At 38.2% G+C, this 19,457-nt stretch overlaps 1 protein-coding gene across 2 annotated transcripts in view; it reads right to left on the reverse strand.

Moving 5' to 3' along the window:
* LOC127636407 (transmembrane protein 132E-like) overlaps nt 1–19,457 on the reverse strand; it is a 509,951-nt gene that overhangs the window by 93,012 nt on the left and 397,482 nt on the right. For both annotated transcript variants that reach the window (XM_052116876.1, XM_052116866.1), the window contains exon 3: nt 1,255–1,392. In XM_052116876.1, coding sequence (XP_051972836.1) covers nt 1,255–1,392 — 138 coding nt within the window. The remainder of the gene's footprint in view (nt 1–1,254; nt 1,393–19,457) is intronic.

Consider the following 19,457-nt stretch of genomic DNA (forward strand, 5'->3'; position numbering starts at 1 on the left):
GACCCGCAGAGATGCGCGATTAGGTCAGTGCTTCTGTTCCTACAGGAGAGGCTGGACAGGAGGCTGTCCCCGCCCACCCTCAAGGTGTATGTTGCCGCTATCGCCGCCCACCACGATCCTGTAGACGGCAAGTCTTTGGGTAAGCACCGACCTGATCCTCAGGTTCCTGAGAGGTGCCCGGAGGTTGAATCCCTCCCGGCCAGGCCTAGTTCCCTCCTGGGATCTCTCGGTAGTCTTGGCAGGACTCCAGAGACCTCACTTCGAGCCGCATCGAATCAGTTGGACTCAGGGCCCTCTCTTAAGACGGCCCTGCTGATCGCGGCCACCTCCATTAAGAGGGTCGGGACCTGCAAGCGTTCTCTGTCAGCGTACACTTGCCTGGAGTTCGGTCCGGCAGATACGTCTGTGATCCTAAGACCGCGACCGGGCTATGTGCCCAAGGTTCCTACCACACCATTCCGAGATCAGGTAGTGAACCTGCAAGCGCTGCCCCGGGAGGAGGCAGACCCAGCCCTTTCGTTGCTGTGTCCAGTGCGCGCCCTGCGCATTTACCTGTACCGCACACAGAGCACCAGACGCTCTGAGCAGCTCTTTGTCTGCTTTGGGGGATGGCAGAAAGGGAATGCCGTCTCCAAACAGAGGCTCGCCCACTGGGTTGTCGATGCCATCACACTGGCTTATCACACCCAGGCCGTGCCCCTACCCTTACGGGTCCAGTGCATGGCAAGATTGGAATGGGTCCCCTAGTGTCGCTTCTCCGACACAACGTGGAGAGAGCGACAGAAGGGGAACGTTTGGTTACGTATGTAACCTCCGTTCCCCGAGGGAGGGAACGACACGTTGTGTCTTTCCTCCGCCATGTCACTGAACCGAGCCACTGTTGTGGCCGGACCTTTTCCGGCTCCTAAGAAAAATCCTGAATGAACTCCCGTATTTGCGCCACTTAAATACCCGTATGTCCGGGGGCGGGATATGCAAATACCGACTGCCAACTCCCATTGGCCCTTTTCAATAAGATCAGAGGTGAATATCGGCGCTCAAGAGAGACCCCTAGTGTCGCTTCTCCGACACAACGTGTCGTTCCCTCCCTCGGGGAACGGAGTTTACATACGTAACCAAACGTTTTTAAATATTAGTTTTTCAAATACTTATTTGATGCATTTTGGTTTTGGCCACTAGTTATGATTTTTCATTTCATTGCAAGGGAAGCAAGTGGAAACTAGACCATGTACATGAGCAGGATAGCTCTCTTACCCAGGGATTCCTTTGATCTTGTTGACTTCTACAGTGGCAATAGAGTGTTTGGCTCCAGACTGCACATCCCATTCGACCTTCCACTGGTTACTCTTGGAGTTCGTGCTGAGGAGGTTCACCCCTTTCTTTGCCTTCACCCTGAAAAGAAAATGTGGAGAGTTTTAAAGAAATATACATGACTGTTGTTCTTCAAGATGGTTGTCTGTTTAACAGTTCTTTCCAACTTCCAAGAAGGCAATCACAGCCAACTTTTTGAAAATTGGTTGGCTTGGAACTCCACAGTTAACTTGTTTTTTGGGTTAGGGCCAGTGGTGGAAAGAGTACTAACTTTTTTTTACTTAAGTAAAAGTACTGCTACTGAAGAAAAAATTCACTTGAGTACAAGCACAAGTATCAAATCCCTTTGAAGTACTGATAAATATTATGACTCAAGGAAGAGTAAATAATTAATTTGATGAAAAACTACTCAAGTAATTGTTACAAGTTACTTTATGAAAATTACAGTATATATTTTATATACGCTTAAATATACGCTTGTTTTAGAACATAAAGACATTTTTGTTCTTGAAAGAAATTGATGCTTCCTTTTACCAAAGGTGCATTAAATTGACGAAAATTATTATTATGGCTTGAAATAACTGTTTTAAGTGGTATTTATTCCATTTTTTATTTAACCATGATGGCAAACATGTACTGTCACCTATTCCCTACAACAGCATTTTAAAGTGCTAATTTGGTACACAAATTTTTTTTTTTATTATTAGAACAATTGAAAATGGTTGCGCTACCATGCGGAAATCATAATACAGGGTTTTCTTTCCCCATTTAATGAGGTATTGAGATCTTACAAGTTGCTTTACACTAGCAAGTAAAATTTTGGTTTTAAAAATAGGCAAAAAGAAACACATTTCTCATGAAATTCTATTTTCTTCTTAAGTTTATTGTTATAGAGAGATGAAGGCTATTCCATGCATTACTGTTTTGAAAAAAATTATCTCTAACCAGGATAGAGAGCGAAGTGGATGACCAGATGCACAATAAAAAGATACGTAAATCACAGTCTCTAGTTTGAGAATCAGACTCCTCACAGGTTCTGAACTAACAGCTTCTAAATGCCAAAGACCTGCAAGAGGATTCTTGGACAAACAGAACATTTTAAGTATACAACATGTATTTAAATATAAATAACCATTTGTAACATTTTAAATGTCTCTAAATTGCCTCTAAACTACATAATGTGCATTGTGACTGAAACACATTCCTATTTCAGATTTATTCTCATTCATGTATGTCCAAGTATTTTGGCTATTAACATACTGTACAAAACTAATATGTAATATTAGTTCATATATTAATACTAATGAAAACGTATAATATATATATATAAAAAAATATATATATATATATATAAACACAAACGGAAGCTGCATGTGCCTCTCTCTCTCCTGAACTGCCACATATGGCTCTGCTTTTCCCTCTCCTCGGCTGATTAGCCGAATCGGGGCACACTTATGGCCCAGCCCCACCCAACTCTTCGGCCCAGTTCTAAAAATGGAAGCGTATATACAATATATAATAGAATTTTCATAAAGTAACTTGTAGCATAATTACTTGAGTAGTTTTTCAGCACACTATTTATTTACTCTTCCTACATTTAGTACATTTACTTGTACTCAAGTGATTATTTCTTCAGTAACAGTACTTTCACTTAAGTAAAAAACAAATCAGTACTCTTACCACTACTGTTTCAGTCTGACAACATAACTCAGGATAAAATTAAAACAGGTTTACAAATGTTAACAGTTTCAAGTGTGACATGCCCAATATAAGATTAATTTCATAAATACAATTTAATGATTAACATTTTGCTTGAGAAGTGAGCAAGAGAGTTTATACATTTCCAAGATGACAAAGCTTATAAATAACCCCTCTGTCCTTTAAAATTAAAAAGCATCAGCCTTTTCTCTGATCTCTGTGGAACATTTTCCCGGTCTCTTTGAGAAACCATAACTTCAAACAATAGGCTACCATTGTGCTGAGTTTCTGACAGGGTTTCATAAGCTGCCATTTTATGGAAACATACATCTGCTGGTTAACACCTTGAATTTGTGCAAAGAAATAAGCCACAAGATATACAAAATCATGCATATTTTTCAGTGACCACTATCTGTGTTCTGGCCCTCTGATATTTTCCTAGACAGCGAGTGGAAATAAACAGCTTTGAGGTCTCCTCGCACCAAAAACCATGCATCTGAAATGTAAAGACAAGGGTAGACAGACATCTCATACGAGATGCGATGGAAAATGTTGAAGAGACCAGATAAGATTAAATCTAGGAAACTAAGAGATATTAGAAGCCAATTAAATAGATTAATTTATAGCTGTTTTATAATGAATGGAAAATAAGTCTATATATCCAACATCAGATATGATAAAATATGATTTAGGGTGTGTGAGGAAAGGTGTAAAGTCATGTTTATTACTATGACATCTGCATATTTCTTCAGCATAATTCTGTTTTTACAAAGGAATAGTACTAATTCTATAATCTGAATGGATGAGACACATTTAAAGAAGTTGTAAAATAGTTATTAGATATACACACACACCTGTCTATTCTATATTCATACTGATATGCCATTGTACTGTATTTCTTTAAAATAGTGTCAAGGAAGTTGTTCCTAAAGCTCTTCAACCATGGATAAGAAAACAAAAACAAAAAAAAAAACACTGAAACATACAGTCTCATATGGTTTTATTCTTTACTGTAGGGACTAAGGGGCCATTCAGATCAACCCAGTTCTTGCAATTAAAAAAGCTAGATGCAGTGTATATAACAGAACACAGGAGTCTGTCAACATGCATGTTGACAGACCTTTTGACCTGACACAGCATCTAAAACGTTTTTGAGCAAGTTTGAAATGCCAACAGACTAAACAATGCCGCAACAGACAAAGATGTCAATTTAGGACATGTAAACAATGTAAAAAGAGTGCAAATGAACAAAAAAACATGTTGAGTGTACTGTAAGTGGCCCTTAGCTTAGAACTTAAAGAACATTTTTGCATTTCAAGACACCTATAGGAACCATACTGAATGATTGAATCACTGAAATGTGATGAAACATTCATTGATAGCACAATCCTTCTGCAAGATTAACCTCAAAGAGGTTCCCTACAAAAACTCAGCTCTTTTCTCTTTGATCTGTTGCTTCCAATTGCACTTTCCTGATAAAAGGCAGCCCCTGCTTTGAGGAACGGACCATGACCAATAGCAGAGGCTTCAGTCACCAATTTCAACAATTCCTTCAACATGGCCTTATCTCACCCTCTCAGCCCCTCCATCAAACACAGTACTGGTGATCATAGGCTCTATGCCACTTTTATAATTAGTACATATCAGAAACAATGTAGTCTGACAGCAAAATATGCATCATGAAATCAAAACAAATTTCACAGGGAGAGATAACACAAAGATGCAGCTCTTCGTATTACACCAATAATGGCAGGAAATGCTGTAAATCACTTACAGTCTTCCTCATAATTTTGATGATAGTGTACTCTGCAACAATTAGATAATTACATTTGTTAGGCATAGCGATAAATTACTTTATCTTATTTTTTTCCTCAAAATTTGGAATGCCCAATTCCCACTACTTAGTAGGTATGGGAATTCTTTTAAATTAAAGGAAACAATTCCGTGATATGTCGTCTTTGCAAAATGGAGATGGCCTTCCATTCTAGCACCACGGCAATGCACCAGCACCTGAAGAGGCGCCACACGCACGCACGCATGCACACACACACACACACAGTATTCTTAAGGTGAAAGGAAAGTGTCAGAGTGTAAGTTGTTATTTGCATGTGAATGAAGATGCTTTTTTTCAGTATGTTCAACATAAATGTTGAATTCTGAATGTTTATTTTCATTATTTATTTTTTGTTGGAAAATAACTTTCTGTATTAGCTTAAAGCCCCCAATTTACAACAGTTACTGTATTCTTTCAATAGCTCTAAGAAAGGGTGGCTGGGTGACCTTTTTATTTTTTTATTGAATGCTAGACATCAGAATGCATTATTTTGCTCTTGTACACTTTTACTTTTATTTTTAATTTTTTTTTTTTTTGAGTTTTAGAAAGTGTATTAGTGTATTACTACTATATGTTGTTGTTATTTTTATGTGAATGAAGAATTAAAAGATGCACTTTTTTCAGTAAGCTAGGACTATGTGTTTTCAACATAAATGTTCAATTCTGTTGGTTCAGGAAGGACGCCATGACAGGCTGCTGGCTCCCACTGTCGCTGTTAATTGTTATTTATTTTTTGTTGGAAAAGCACTCTCTGCATTAGCTTAAAGCCCTCAAGTTTACATTGGTTACTGTATTCTTTCAATTGCTCTAAACAAGTATTTTGGGTGACCTTTTTATTTTTTTATTGAATGCTAGACATCAAGTTGTTGTTGTTGTTATTTTAATCTGAAAGAAGAATTACAAGATGCTCTTTTTTCAGTAAGCTAGGCCTATGTGTTTTCAAGGCTTCAAGGTTTTATTGAATGCTACCTCTGACTAAGAATGCATTACTTTGCACTTGTATAGTCTTTTATTTTGGAATTTTAAGAGCAATAAACATATATTGCAATGTTAAGGAATTTATTTATTTTTTCATTGAGATATGTAAATCAACATGTATAAATTGCTATTAGTCAATTAATGGGGAGATAATCGAATCGAAATCGAACCGAAATCGAATCGGAAAAATTAATCGTTAGATTAATCGATGCATCGAAAAAATAATCGCTAGATTAATCGTTTAAAAAATAATCATTTATCCCAACTCAACTCAATCTGGGCGACGGAGGACAAGTCTCACTTCTGAGACCGTCAATCCGTGCATTTTATCATGTGGCTCGCTGTGCATGACAACGCGGAGACTCCGCATGTGGAGGCTCATGCTACTCTCCGCGACCCACGCACAAAATACCACGTGCCCCAGTGAGAGGGAAAACCAGTAATCACAACCTGGACAATTTGGTTGCTTAGGAGACCTGGCTGGAGTCACTTAGCACACCCAGTATTCAAACTCGTGACTCCAGGGGTGGTAGTCAGCGTCAATACTCGCTGAGCTACCCAGGCCCCCTAAATTACTTTATCTTAAAAGCCGTACATTGTCCACATTAATTAACAATAATCCACTCTCAAAAATGTATGTCTTAAGGCTATATGATAGTAAATTAGAAATTTCAATGGCAAGACATTTTTAGCTAAACATATCAGCACTTAAATAATGCACTTAAGCCCTATTCGAATAGTAATTGTTTTACATGTGGACGTGAGGTAATTCCAGCTTTTACAGGGTCAGTCAGTAATTTTTTTGCTATCTGAATTAATAAATGTCCCACAACCTGTGAGAAAATTACCGGCAGAATTACCTACAGTTTTTTGACAAACACCAATGTTGTGTGAATTTAATTCCTGTCCAAAAAGTGCTGTGCGGTTCCTTTTTGACAGGTTAGCACCTCAGTTAGCGCAACTGATAGATCACTGGAATTTATATATATAAAGCAGGATAAGAAATGCCAGCAGATGCATGTCTCTGAGGCATTAGACTCTCTCTCTCTCTCTCTCTCTCTCTCTCTGTCTCTCTCTCTCTCTCTCTCTCTCTCTCTCTCTCTCTCTCTATTACTGCAAAAGCTGCCCCTTTCTTCAATGTCTAAATATGGCCAGCAAATACTTTTTTCCACCCATTTGTAAAACCAGGCCTTTCCATTAGTTCCACTGGAGATAGAAGCACTTTACATAAATAAATGATTGCTACAGTCACAATATACAAACACAGAAGTCACAACACACAAGATGAGTGTTTAGTTATTTGTAAATGACAAAAGAAGCATGCTCCTTTAAACATTAAAAGGATACTGCAAATTTGCACATGTAAAAAAATTCCTCAGATATTAAGCATTTCTTGAATAGACCAGCATTCATTTAGGCATTTACAGTATCAAGGATCAAGGTGACTTGCCAATGAAGCTAGAATCAATGCCAGATAGGATTAGTTCAAATTAATGCCTTCGTAATGCTAAACAATTATGTCTTGGATCCTAACAACACTATTATTTTTTGGACCATATATTTGAATATACAGTATATATGTTCTGCCTACTATTTGGTGTCACATTACATTGATTAACCACATAACAAGTGCTTTATATGCTTACTAGCAAAACTCACTATTATCAAATTCTAACAGAAGCATTTCACTTTCGGCTACAAAAACTCTGTAGATATTGAAGATGCATTTGACTCTTTTGGGATTCATTTAAGTTGTGGTGAGGGTACATTAGCTGCTTTCTTTAAAAACATCATCATAAGGCTGTTAGTGAAGGATACAGACTATGGTAACTTTAAAGGTGTCATTACATGAGGAATCAAATTTTCCTTGATCTTTTGATATACATTGCTGGTCAAAACTTTTGAAACACTTGACTGAAATGTTTCTCATGATCTTAAAATTTTTTGATCTGAAAGTGTATGCTTAAATGTTTGAAATTAGTTCTGTAGACAAAATATAATTGTGCCACCATATTCATTTATTTCATTATAAACAAAAATGTAAAAGTTTTTTAAATTGATGACTTGGACCAAATAATAAAGAAAAGCAGCCAATAAGTGCCCAACACAGATGGGAACTCCTTTAATACCGTTTATAAAGCATCCCAGGGTGATACCTCAAGAAGCTGGTTAAGAAAATGTCAAAAGTACATGTCTGCTAATTCTAGGCAAAGGGTGACTACTTTGAAGATGCTAAAATATAACACAGATTTGATTTACTTTGTATTTTGTTTAATCACAACATAATTCCCATAGTTCCATTTATGTTATTCCATAGTTTTTGTTAAAGTGAGGGAGGTCACAGGAGCAGGATCTAAACGCATCTTAAAAGTAATCATTTACAAAGTACAGATTAACGGTGTAAACACAGGAAAAAAGAAACATCCACGATGGGGAAAAACACAGAAACAGAGAAAACATAAACAATGGGAAATGGTCAAGAACAAGAGGTCAAAACACAACAACTGACAAGGAGTGAGCAAACAACAGGGCTTTAAATACACAAAGACTAATGAGGTGAATGAGACACAGGTGAGAAACAATCAAGGACAGCTGGCAGTGATGAGGGCAGGGAATTATGGGAAATGTACTCAAGAGGAATAGATGACAAAGGCAAAACACAGGGCAGGCAACAGTTTTGATGACTTTACAATTTTAAATTGTGAAAAAAAAAATTATTATAAAGAATGAGTGTGTTTCAAAACTTTTGATCAGTAGCGTATATGAAGTTATTGTACTATAACAATATACTGTACGTTTCAGAACTCAAAACTTCCTCAAGCTGCCAAAACGACCCATTGTCTACTTACTCCACATTATGATGTCACACTGTGGTAGATATTTGCATTTGACCACCTCCACAACAACATAACAACATATCCTATCACTTCTGTAGCCATGTCCAGTAGTGTTGAGCAGTAAGATGGGAAGGAGAGAGCAGGTCAGCCAAGAGCAGAGAGCCAATCAAAATGATCTGACTAATTTGACTAATATTATAAGTGAACATCAAGGAACATATTAAAATAATTACAAAAGCCATGTCACAATCTATTGAGTGTTGATAGCCCTTCAGAATCTTAATTAAAAAAAAACTGTGGTGGTCACAATCTACCAAGAACAAATAACTGATTTTTATTCAGATATTCATGTGATTAGCAGGAAATCGAAGCTGTGATCTGACTGGCTATATGAGACGGACGTCAACAGCCAACATGAATCCTCTGTGTGAACGTTTCCAACAATTCACGGGGCAGTATTCATAAAGACAGATGTTTACCATGAACAAATCAGAATATCATCTGGTTAGTTGAAGGTAGTGGGTATTGTAGCCTTACTGCCATTATACATCCTTGTAAAAAGACTATAGGCAAGCCAATTTGAACCAGCCATTGGAGGAAGTAAGAAGATGAGTAGGATGAAGAGAGAGAGAGAGAGAGAGAGAGAGAGGGAGAGAGAGGGAGGGAATCTCTCATTGCACACTTTCGCTCTAATCTCCTCCGTTTACCCTATTTTAATTATTTATTAAGGCACATTTATTTAAGTTTTAAACTGCTTGATCACATTAATAACATGTCTTAAACAATCTGTTTAATAAGAACATATCATTCTAATCTATTGTAATATGTAATCTATTGCCATTACAATTATGCTTATCAAAGAAGGCTTCTATAATAATATACCATATTAGGTGTTTTGTAAATTTAGACCTATCATGTCGCATGCGCAGACTACACAGACTGCCTATTGATTTAATAGCGAGAGAGAGAGAGAGAGAGAGAGAGAGAGAGAGAGAGAGAGCAACATAGCAGGAGAAAGAGTCATGCAGTGGTTTACAATCCTCCTGCCTGGAACACAATTATTCTAAGTAGTTTTCCCATCAGTGGCGGGCATGAGTGGAAGACCCTCGGGTGAGCCAAAACCTTTTCTGCCGAAGCAATCGGGGGGAAAAGCAGCTCTCCAATTTATTTGATAAGGCAAGCGGAACTCAGTCCTGCCAAATGCTGCAAAGAACAGGAAAATCACTCTCGTACCCTCAGCCAACACTCATCAGCCAGCTGACATTTCCCTGGCCACTTTAATATGGAAATATGGAATTTCATATATGATTCATCATTACGTATGAACACCCCCATATGAAAGGAAGATCATAAACAACTGATAGAGATGAAATGCATTCAAAAGAGATGCAAAAATTTTATTGAATATGTATGATCAAAGCAAAGAAACAGCTGAAAACTATGCTATGCCAATACTGAAAAGGGCTTCAAAGAATTTTGATTGTCCAGCCAAAAATAAGTGTGTAGTGTTTTCTCTAAATCTGAGCAGTTAAGCCAAACCTGTCTGTCACAGGACAGACCATAGTGTGGCGGCTGTGGCTCAGGTGGTAGAGTGGTTTGTTTTCAAGTTGGTTCAATTCCCGGCCCACACGACTCCACATGCCGAAGTGTCCTTGGGCAAGACACTGAACCCCAAGTTGCACCCAATGGTAGGCTAGTGCCTTGCATGGCAGCTCTGCCATCATTGGTGTGTGAGTGTGTATGGGTGAATGAGACGCAGTGTAAAGCTATTTGAATACCGCTAAGGTTAAAAAGGCGCTATATAAGTGCAGAACATTTACCATAGTCTCAGAAACACGATTTCGGTCATACTATGTGTAGTTACTGTGATTTGTTTCCTTTGCATGGCAGAAATGTAAAAAAAGGTGCCAAAGGTGCTCGGAGGGTTTACAATTTTTTTTTATACCCCGTTTTCAAAGTGTGGCAAACATGAAAAATCTAAATCTATCCTCCATTAGACATTTCAGCAATTCAAATGTGTTCACGTTTCCCTGTGGTGCTACTGATAGCGTGTTGCGTGAGCAGCTCAGAAACATGGGTTCTGGTATCTTGGTAAATAATGGTGACTGTGATTTGGGGGTTGCACTTTCACCCTAAAATTGCATTTTTACTCCACAGACGGTTAGGTTTAGGTTTGGGATTTGGGTTAAGTAGTAGGATTAATACAATATGCATATTTGTTGACGGTGTTAAATAATTTACAACTAAAAATATAACTCGCTTTTGGCACCATCCTGTAGACATTTCACCCACAAAAGAGTCAACAACACTTCAAGCTTCAGTAACAGGGGTCAGTGCTACCAATTTTGGTAAGCATAGACCAATTTCAGTAGCAGAACTTTTAAAAATGTACAGTGGTATTTTTTTTTTTTTTTAATTCTGATATGATATGTTGGGGTATGCTTTTCATTATGTTTGAAATCAGCCACATTTCTTCACAATGTTAATGTTTAATCAGTAAAAATGTATTCGTTTGCAGTGGTTAATATTTAATCCATTATTTTCTGTACAAATTCTGCTCTGCTGAAGTGACCTGTTCGGTTCTCCCAAGCATCTGCCGTAACACATCCCGCTCTCGACTCGTTCTAACACATAAAAAAATTGGCACCTCGAGAAGGCGCCAATGACGTCAAACGCCTTTGGCTGTTGTGGGTCTCGTGACTGAATTCAATGAGCTCAGTTCAGAATTATGTACCGTTTCTTTTCAATGAGATATGAGGTATTGGATGACACTGCCTTCACGGCGGGGGAAGAATATTGACAGAGACACCTGGAATTAACAGTGACACCTCCCTTTTAGGCTGCCCTGCTGTGTCCGTCGGAAACAGATGCCAGAGGGTGCTTTTGCCGTCTGTAGATTGACGTGCTGGGCTCTTGCACAAGCTGCAGTATTTGATGTCTTAGCTTTTAGATTGGGCTCCATAGCCATCTATAATGGCACAGAATAGGCCTTAACCCTATAACGCTGTATGAAATATGATACACAATGTTTGACGGCTATATATATATATGTATACAAGTATGTCTGAAACCGTCACAAAATAAATTTCATACAAAAAATGCAAAAATAAACAAATAAATAAAATCTAATAAAAACAATAATAATACTAAAAAATACTATTACTAAAATACCCATTAAAAATACAGGTGGGTTACAGTACTACAAAAAGTTTAATGTCAAAAATTTTGAATTTTCAGATAACTATTTCATTTTTATACAAGGTTAAGTATGTGAATTGGGACAGAGCACTAGTTTCAAAGTTTCAATAAATGAGGGGCGAGATCTGTCACAAAATCAGTATCTGGATGCATGGCATAGTGGGACGGATCTAACAGCATTGGAATCCACAGGAGGATGTAGAGTGGGATTAAGGATTAGTCTGATCTGAGTTACATTTTCACAAGCATTCTCTCCTCTCCACTCAACATCCCTCTCCCTCTGCCCTCACTTTCAAAACTGAGAGACTGACACCATAAATTAATTTTATGGGATGATAAATGTCAGGCCAAGTACTTCTGAAGATCAACCAAATATCAGATTCTTTTCCACATTGAATTTATGTCAAAGACAATAACAGAACCAACACCGTAACAACACAGATGAAAAAGAAACAGAAAACACGTTTTTAAGTGATAGAGAGGCTTTTTAACTCTTTTTTTATTTTATTGAAAATCTATAAAATAAAAACCTTACCTCACATGATTACAACAATCACCTCAATATCTCAATAGATTTTGGATAATTTACCTTAAACATTGCATGATGCATTAGGAATGCACACAAAGACACAATAACACACTCGTATATGTCTACCACTCATTATCACTTTCAAGTTGATAAAACCTCTGAGTCGTGGTGACAGAACCAGCAGAGGTGTGTTAAAACTAGTGCAAGAAGCCTTTCTCATTAACTCTATGACAAATGCAACAAAATGCCTCTCATAAGTCTCTCTCTCTCTCTCATTATATCCTTCTTTTTATTGCCCCTTCCCTCACATCAATACTTATTACATTCAGACCACTATCTTTCAGCACCCATCCACCCTTTCCTGTGTTCTTTCTAGCCTTCTTTCTTCCAACTTACAATTTCACCTCTCTCGCACAACATGCTTTTTCTCATAAATAAATAACTTCTAACAGTACAGCTGCTCTATGAAACTTTCACGAGGCTTCACTGGTGTCTCGTCTAGATAATCAAGACCCGTAGTCTGTGGTGCTGGGAAAGGCTTTCTACATTTTTCTTCCACTGATTCCAATACCTGGAGTGTTATAGTGTCTTTGTGGACCGGTTTTGTGATGGAGACCACTTAATCCTTTCTTGTTAAGACTGATCTGTGAGTGGACCACTCAAGTTGCAGTGGCATAATTTAATTTGACTTGTATGTTCTCCTAGAACAACTAGATGTCCTGCTTTTTCTGGGAATGTCCCATATTTCAAATGAGTTGGGACAGACGAAAAGGGTAAAAAGATGTAACGAACTGTTCTGGGAGAAACGGGACATCTGTTCCATTTTCTTGCATTTGCCATTGTGCAGTAAACTTAATAGTCCAGTAGGAGGCCTGTTTTGACAAAAGTACTAGTTGAATATCACCAAATATGACCTGAACGATTATGTCCAGGTCGTATTTTAACCCCATAATAAAAGTAATAAAAAAGAAGATATTTTGCACAAGGAAAATCAATCAATCTGTCTGTCTGTCAGTCTGTCTATATTGTAGTGTCTTGCAGGCAGAAGATAACTAAAAGAAATTGAACAATTCTGCACAAAATGGAAAAGGACAACAAAACCCTCACCTCTTTGATAAGACTGATAAGACCATTTGCTGAATAAACTTGTGACAAAGTCATTCTGTTGTTCTTGAATATAACCAACTCTCTACCCTTAAAAATATTATAATAATCAAGAGGCATGTTTCTGGTTTACCATCTCACATGAAGCTTAATTCATGAACATTTGACATGGACTTTGGACTTATTTCAGTACTCTCCTTATATACAGCCGTGTGTAGGATTTTACAAAAAATTTACAAATTCATCTTATGTTTCTCAAATGTGTAATTTATTATCCATGTCTAAAACTAACAAACTAATTAGTTGGAAGTTTAATCATGAATTATAACTGAATTATAACTGTAAATGAATAAGACATTACCAGTGTTTGGTATGTTAGGGTCATTTGCAGTTATAAGTTTCCTATGAAATTCATGATAAAAATGCTCATATTTTGAGCGGGAAACTGACAAACCTTAGAATAAAGGCCATAAATTAATTATCTTGAGGGGAGGACACTTTGAACACAGGCCCTCTGCAAGCCACCTCTGATTGGATTAGAACCTCTTTAGGGTGTGAACAAACTGAAGGGGTTAAAAGACCAGCCTGGACAACCCCTCTCTCTCTTCTCTGCTATACAGCCTTCACACACTTTGACCTCTGTCCTGGGAAGTCCCAAGTTCTCCCTTGAGGGAGTCCTCATCTCAGGGGCTCTGCCTGGTCATTCCATCACCTATCCTTCAAACCAAACAAAGACCTCATGGAACTTAACCAAGCCAAAGTCTTCAAAGAACTCCACATGCTAAACAATGAACGAAAGGCAAGTACAGACCTCCAGACTTTTGCTTAAATCTGGCACTTTTTTTTATATAATTTGAGCAACCCAATCTCAAATCACTGCATACTAAATTAAGTTCTCAGGGTTTATTCAAGGCAAGGTCTAGACTCCATAAAGTATTTTTTTTCTGTTACAGATCATTTTCCATTCATCTTCTGTCAAACACCACTTACTAACCTGCATTTCTGTTTGTTTGTCTGTGTTAGTTTATTTGTGTGTTAGTTTTGTTGTTTGTTGTAGTTAGTAAAGTATTGTTTATATTCAAAGAGAAGTTGACTGTGTATTTGATTCAGTTATATCTGTCGATCCTAAACTACATGCGCATAAACAGTATATAAATCTATTTTTGATATTATTTTAATGGCTATGAAATTAGTAGGCCTATTACCGCAAGAATTAATCTTACTGGGTGAAGACTTTGATATGACGTAAACAATGATTCTTTTAATATTCCCCAAATCAATTGCTAATTCCCTTATTGAGCAAAATTCCTTGAAATTATTAGCAGATACAACGAGCCTGTTGTATTAAATTTTGAATGGTGGAGATTTTTAATCAGATTTTGAATCCGCTCAGGTGTCATTTATCTTGATTATATTTCCCTAAATTATTTTGGTGGTCAAGATTCTTAAACTAGTTATTTACATATAAAATCCTACAATATGTATATATATATATATATATATATATATATATATATATATATGTAGGACGATTAAGATTTAGAATTCACATTGTAACAATATTTATGACAAATATGCTCAATAGTGCCTAAATTGTCACTACAGTAATGTGAAAAAGGAATTAAATGAATTAAGCAAAAAGTATTTATATCTTATTTATATTGTATTTACACACCTACACATTTACAAAAAAAAATTGCACTACTTTTTTCTGTAATACTGTACAATAACAGTAATAGGAATCTAACAGTATCTAAAAAAAAAAAAACACAGAAGTTAACATCTGGATGCACTTTGGTAATGATGGGGAGAAATCTGCTTAAATGTCATGAACATATTGTCACAATGAAGAAAAAATAAATAAATACAATATTTTGTCCAAAGTGATTTAGCAAATTAAAAGTATAAATTTGATCAGTTTGTGTATTCCCTGTACTGAAAATCTAACTCATGACCTTAGCATAACTTGTGCCACCATGTTCCATGGGAACCCAAGTTTAAAAGGTTCTTTTTACATTACTCTTTATCTAGACAGGTTTCATGAAGTTAATCACAACCTACATATAGCTTTCTGTTACATTAACTGCTAAATGCACTGCTGTGTCAGTTTAATTGTGTCGCCGGTTCAAGTCGGACAAAAATTCTAACCGACATTCACTGTTTCAAGTCCGAACGGTATGCGCAGTGCTGCATGTCAAACACACGTATTGTCTTTGGTGTGAGCACATGGCTTCTGTCAGGTTTTTTTGCCATGTGCTCTCCCTGTCTCTAGACCCCGCATCCTTGTTTCCTTGTTATTAATTCATTTGTTCACCTGCCAATGCTCGTTACCTTCCTCATTTCCTTCCATTTTTAACCTCCCTGTGTTTTCTGTCCCATGCCAGTTTGTTGTAGATTATTCCCTGTTTAAGTTGGTTGTCTGTCTGTCTGTCTGTCTGTCTGTCTGATTGTTCCTGTTGTGTGGCACGGAGGCACACAGACTTTGAGGCTTCCCTCTTAAGCCCAGCCCGTCATCTAGACTGTTGCCCTGGACTGTGACTTTCCCCCCTTCGGGGTTGTTTTTGTTTGTTTTGTTTGCTTTTTTCAATAAAGCCCATTTTTGTTAACTCTGCACTTGTGTCCTCACCCTCTCTCTGCACGAAACCTGACACTAAGTTCAGAGCAATGCATTCTCAGAACGTTTTTTATGCAAAGCATACATGCGACACTGCATAAAAATTGGGCCAAAACGAAGTATATTATTCTGCCCAACTAAGCTAAAATGCTGCAACTACAACAACACTGAAACTGAAAAACAAATCACTTGAAAATGGTTGATTGCCCAGTAAAATGTGCATTGTAAAATAGTATTGTATGTTATAGTATAATGTATTAGAATGTTTTTTACTCTTTATCTGAGTTCAGTTTATCTGTCACAAGATGAATCATAGTCTTAGAGACACATTTTGAGACATAACTAAATTTTGACAAGATGTGTACTTACTACATCTTGGCTTTGCATGGTAGTATGAAGCAGCATAATTATGTTGCCTTCCTTTAGGGACAGCTGTAACCTCGTGAGCACTCCTATGTCTTACAATGCTGTCTAAGTAGGCACCAGGCACGTAAATAGCAATGGGCTTCTGGGATTATATTTTTCTCTAGCCCCGAACTCAGTGGCTGTGTTCACAATAGCATACAACCATAGGCTACTACTCTTACTGTTTCAGCAATATAAAAACACAGTTGAACTAGTAAAAGTAGTATGCTAATCTGCTGTTCAAAACAGCAAAAGAGACATGCATCCGTGTGCTCTCGCATATTTGAATGAGAGACAGAAAGTGGAGAGTATTGGAAAAATAAGGTGATCAGATATGGATATCCGACAGTTTTGTGTAAAAAAATAAAATAAAAACACAAAACTCCTCAGATGAGAATAAGGATGAAGCAGTAAAAACCTCCTTGTGGTTCAGGCAGCTGCAACTCAAGCCCGAAGATTCATCTGAACCAGGTAGACTGTGCTCGAGCAGGTTAACATTTTGTTCCAAAGCAGCTTTAGGCTAAAGTCAGATAACCAGAAGCATGTACAGTATATAAAGTACATCTAACTTCCTCAAAGCTCGCGATTGACTAAAGCTTTTTTTATTAATATTACTCTGGTCAGTTTCAATATTTCAATATATCAATATTTAGATACAAACTTTAAGTCATGAGCTAGGACATTTGCATTTTTTTCTAGACTCTTTTATTAAGTGCACCTGTGGAAAATTCTATTGATTGGACATGATTTGGAAAGGCACACACCTGTCTATATAAGGTCTCACAGCTGAAAATGCATATCAAACTGCCTGCAGAACTCAGAGATAAGATTGTGTTGAGACACAGATCTGGGGAAGGCTACAAAATGTTTTGGCTGTATTGAAGTTCCCAAGAGCACAGTGGCCTCCATAATTCTTAAATGTAAGAAGTTTGAAACAACCAGGACTCTGAGCAATTGGGGGAGAAGGGCCACAAAGAACCCGATAGTCACTCTGGTTGAGTTCCAAAGATCATGTGTGGAGATGGTAGAATCTTGCAGAAGGACAACCATCACTGCAACACTCCACCGATCTGAGTTTTATTGCAGAGTGGCCAAATGGAAGCATCTCCTCAGTTCAAGATACATGAAAGCCTGCTTTTTCAAAATTTGATAAAAAAAAAGCACCTAAATGACTCTCAGACTGTGAGAAACAAGATTCTCTGGTCTTATGAAATGAAGACTGAACTATTTGGCCTCAATTGCAAGCGTCATATTTGGAGGAAACCAGGCACCGCTCATCACCTGCATAATACCATCCCAACGGTGAAGAATGTTGGTGTTAGCTTCATGCCATGGGGGTGTATTTCAGCAGCAGGGACTGAGGGACTGGCCAGGGTTGAAGGAAAGCTGAACGCAGCAATATAGAGTACAGAGATATCATTAATGAAAACCTGGTCCAGAGAATTCAGGACCTTAGACTGGGCCAAAGATTCACTTTCCAACAGGAAAATGACTCTAAGCACACAGTCAAGAAAACGCAAGAGTGGCTAAACCACAACTCTGTGAATGTCCTTGAGTGGTAGAGCCAGAGCCCGGACTTAAACCCAAACAAATGTATCCACAGAGACCTGAAAATGTCTGTCCACCAATGGACCCCATCTAACCTGACAGAGCTTTAGAGGATCTGCAGAGAAAAATGGCAGAAAATCCCCAAATCTAGGTATGCAAGCTTGTTGCATCATATCCAAAAAGACTTGAGGCTGTAATCACTGCCAAAGGTGCTTCAGCTAAGTACTGAGTTAAGGTTCTGTGCCCGGTTGCATAAAACACCTTACGTTGTTCCCTTAAGTATAATAATTAAAGTGTGATTTTATCTTACCTAAGGAAATTATATGAGGGTGTTGCATATAATCACTTAGACGGTGCTCTTAGCTAAGGAAAACCATTAAGGAATTCTACTGTTACCATGGACACAACATGTCCCTACCTACTTTTAGGGGGACAGTGATGACTCTGCACTACTGTTAATATACTCATGTTGAAGTGTGCCTGCTCAACGCAATGTTTTACTGCTCATAGATGCTTCCCCGTCTGTCACTCACTCGACGTTGTGTCGATGAGTTGATACTAGGGGTCGCTCCTGCGGAGCCCAGACATCTCTGATTTTGAGAAACGGCCAATGAGAATTGGCGTGTGGAATTTGCATGCCACTCCCCCGGACATACGGGTATAAAAGGAGTGACACTGCAAATACACATAAGATATCTTCTTCGGAGCCGAGAGAGCAGTCACAGAGCTGAATTCCTCTGCCGTTCATTCATCTCTACAAGCTGTTGGATTTACGGCGCTTTCCAGCGGTCCTCCCCCTCGCACACTACGTTGTGCAGAGCACACACCCCTGGGCACTTCAGCTGCAGAAAAAGAGTTCACGGCGTGAATAACTTCATTTTATATATATTTATATTCCCATATATATATATATATATATATATATATATATATATATATATATATAAACACCAATAAATGAGTATATTTCTCTAAAAGAGTGGCGCAAACGGTGAAGCGTCTTTTTCAAGATGTCTTTCCGTTTGTGTGTATTTCCTGGTTGCGGTCGTTCTCTCTCCCCGTCTGATGGCCACGATCGCTGCCTCTTGTGTCTGGGTGCTACCCACGCAGGCTATGTGCCCAAGGTTACCATGACCCCTTTTAGGGATCAAGTGGTGAACCTGCAAGCGCTGCGCCAGGAGGAGGCAGACCCAGCCTTGGCGCTGCTGTGTCCGGCGCATGCTCTTCGCATCTACTTGGACCGCACGCAGAGCTTTAGAAGCTCCGAGCAGCTCTTTGTTTGCTTCGGTGGACAGCGGAAGGGATGTCTCCAAACAGAGGATCGCCCACTGGGTCGTCGATGCAATCACAATGGCATACCACGCCCAGCACGTGCCACCCCCTACTGGCCTACGAGCCCAT

Source organism: Xyrauchen texanus, chromosome 4, assembly GCF_025860055.1.
Source record: "Xyrauchen texanus isolate HMW12.3.18 chromosome 4, RBS_HiC_50CHRs, whole genome shotgun sequence".
Taxonomy (NCBI): Eukaryota; Metazoa; Chordata; class Actinopteri; order Cypriniformes; family Catostomidae; genus Xyrauchen; species Xyrauchen texanus.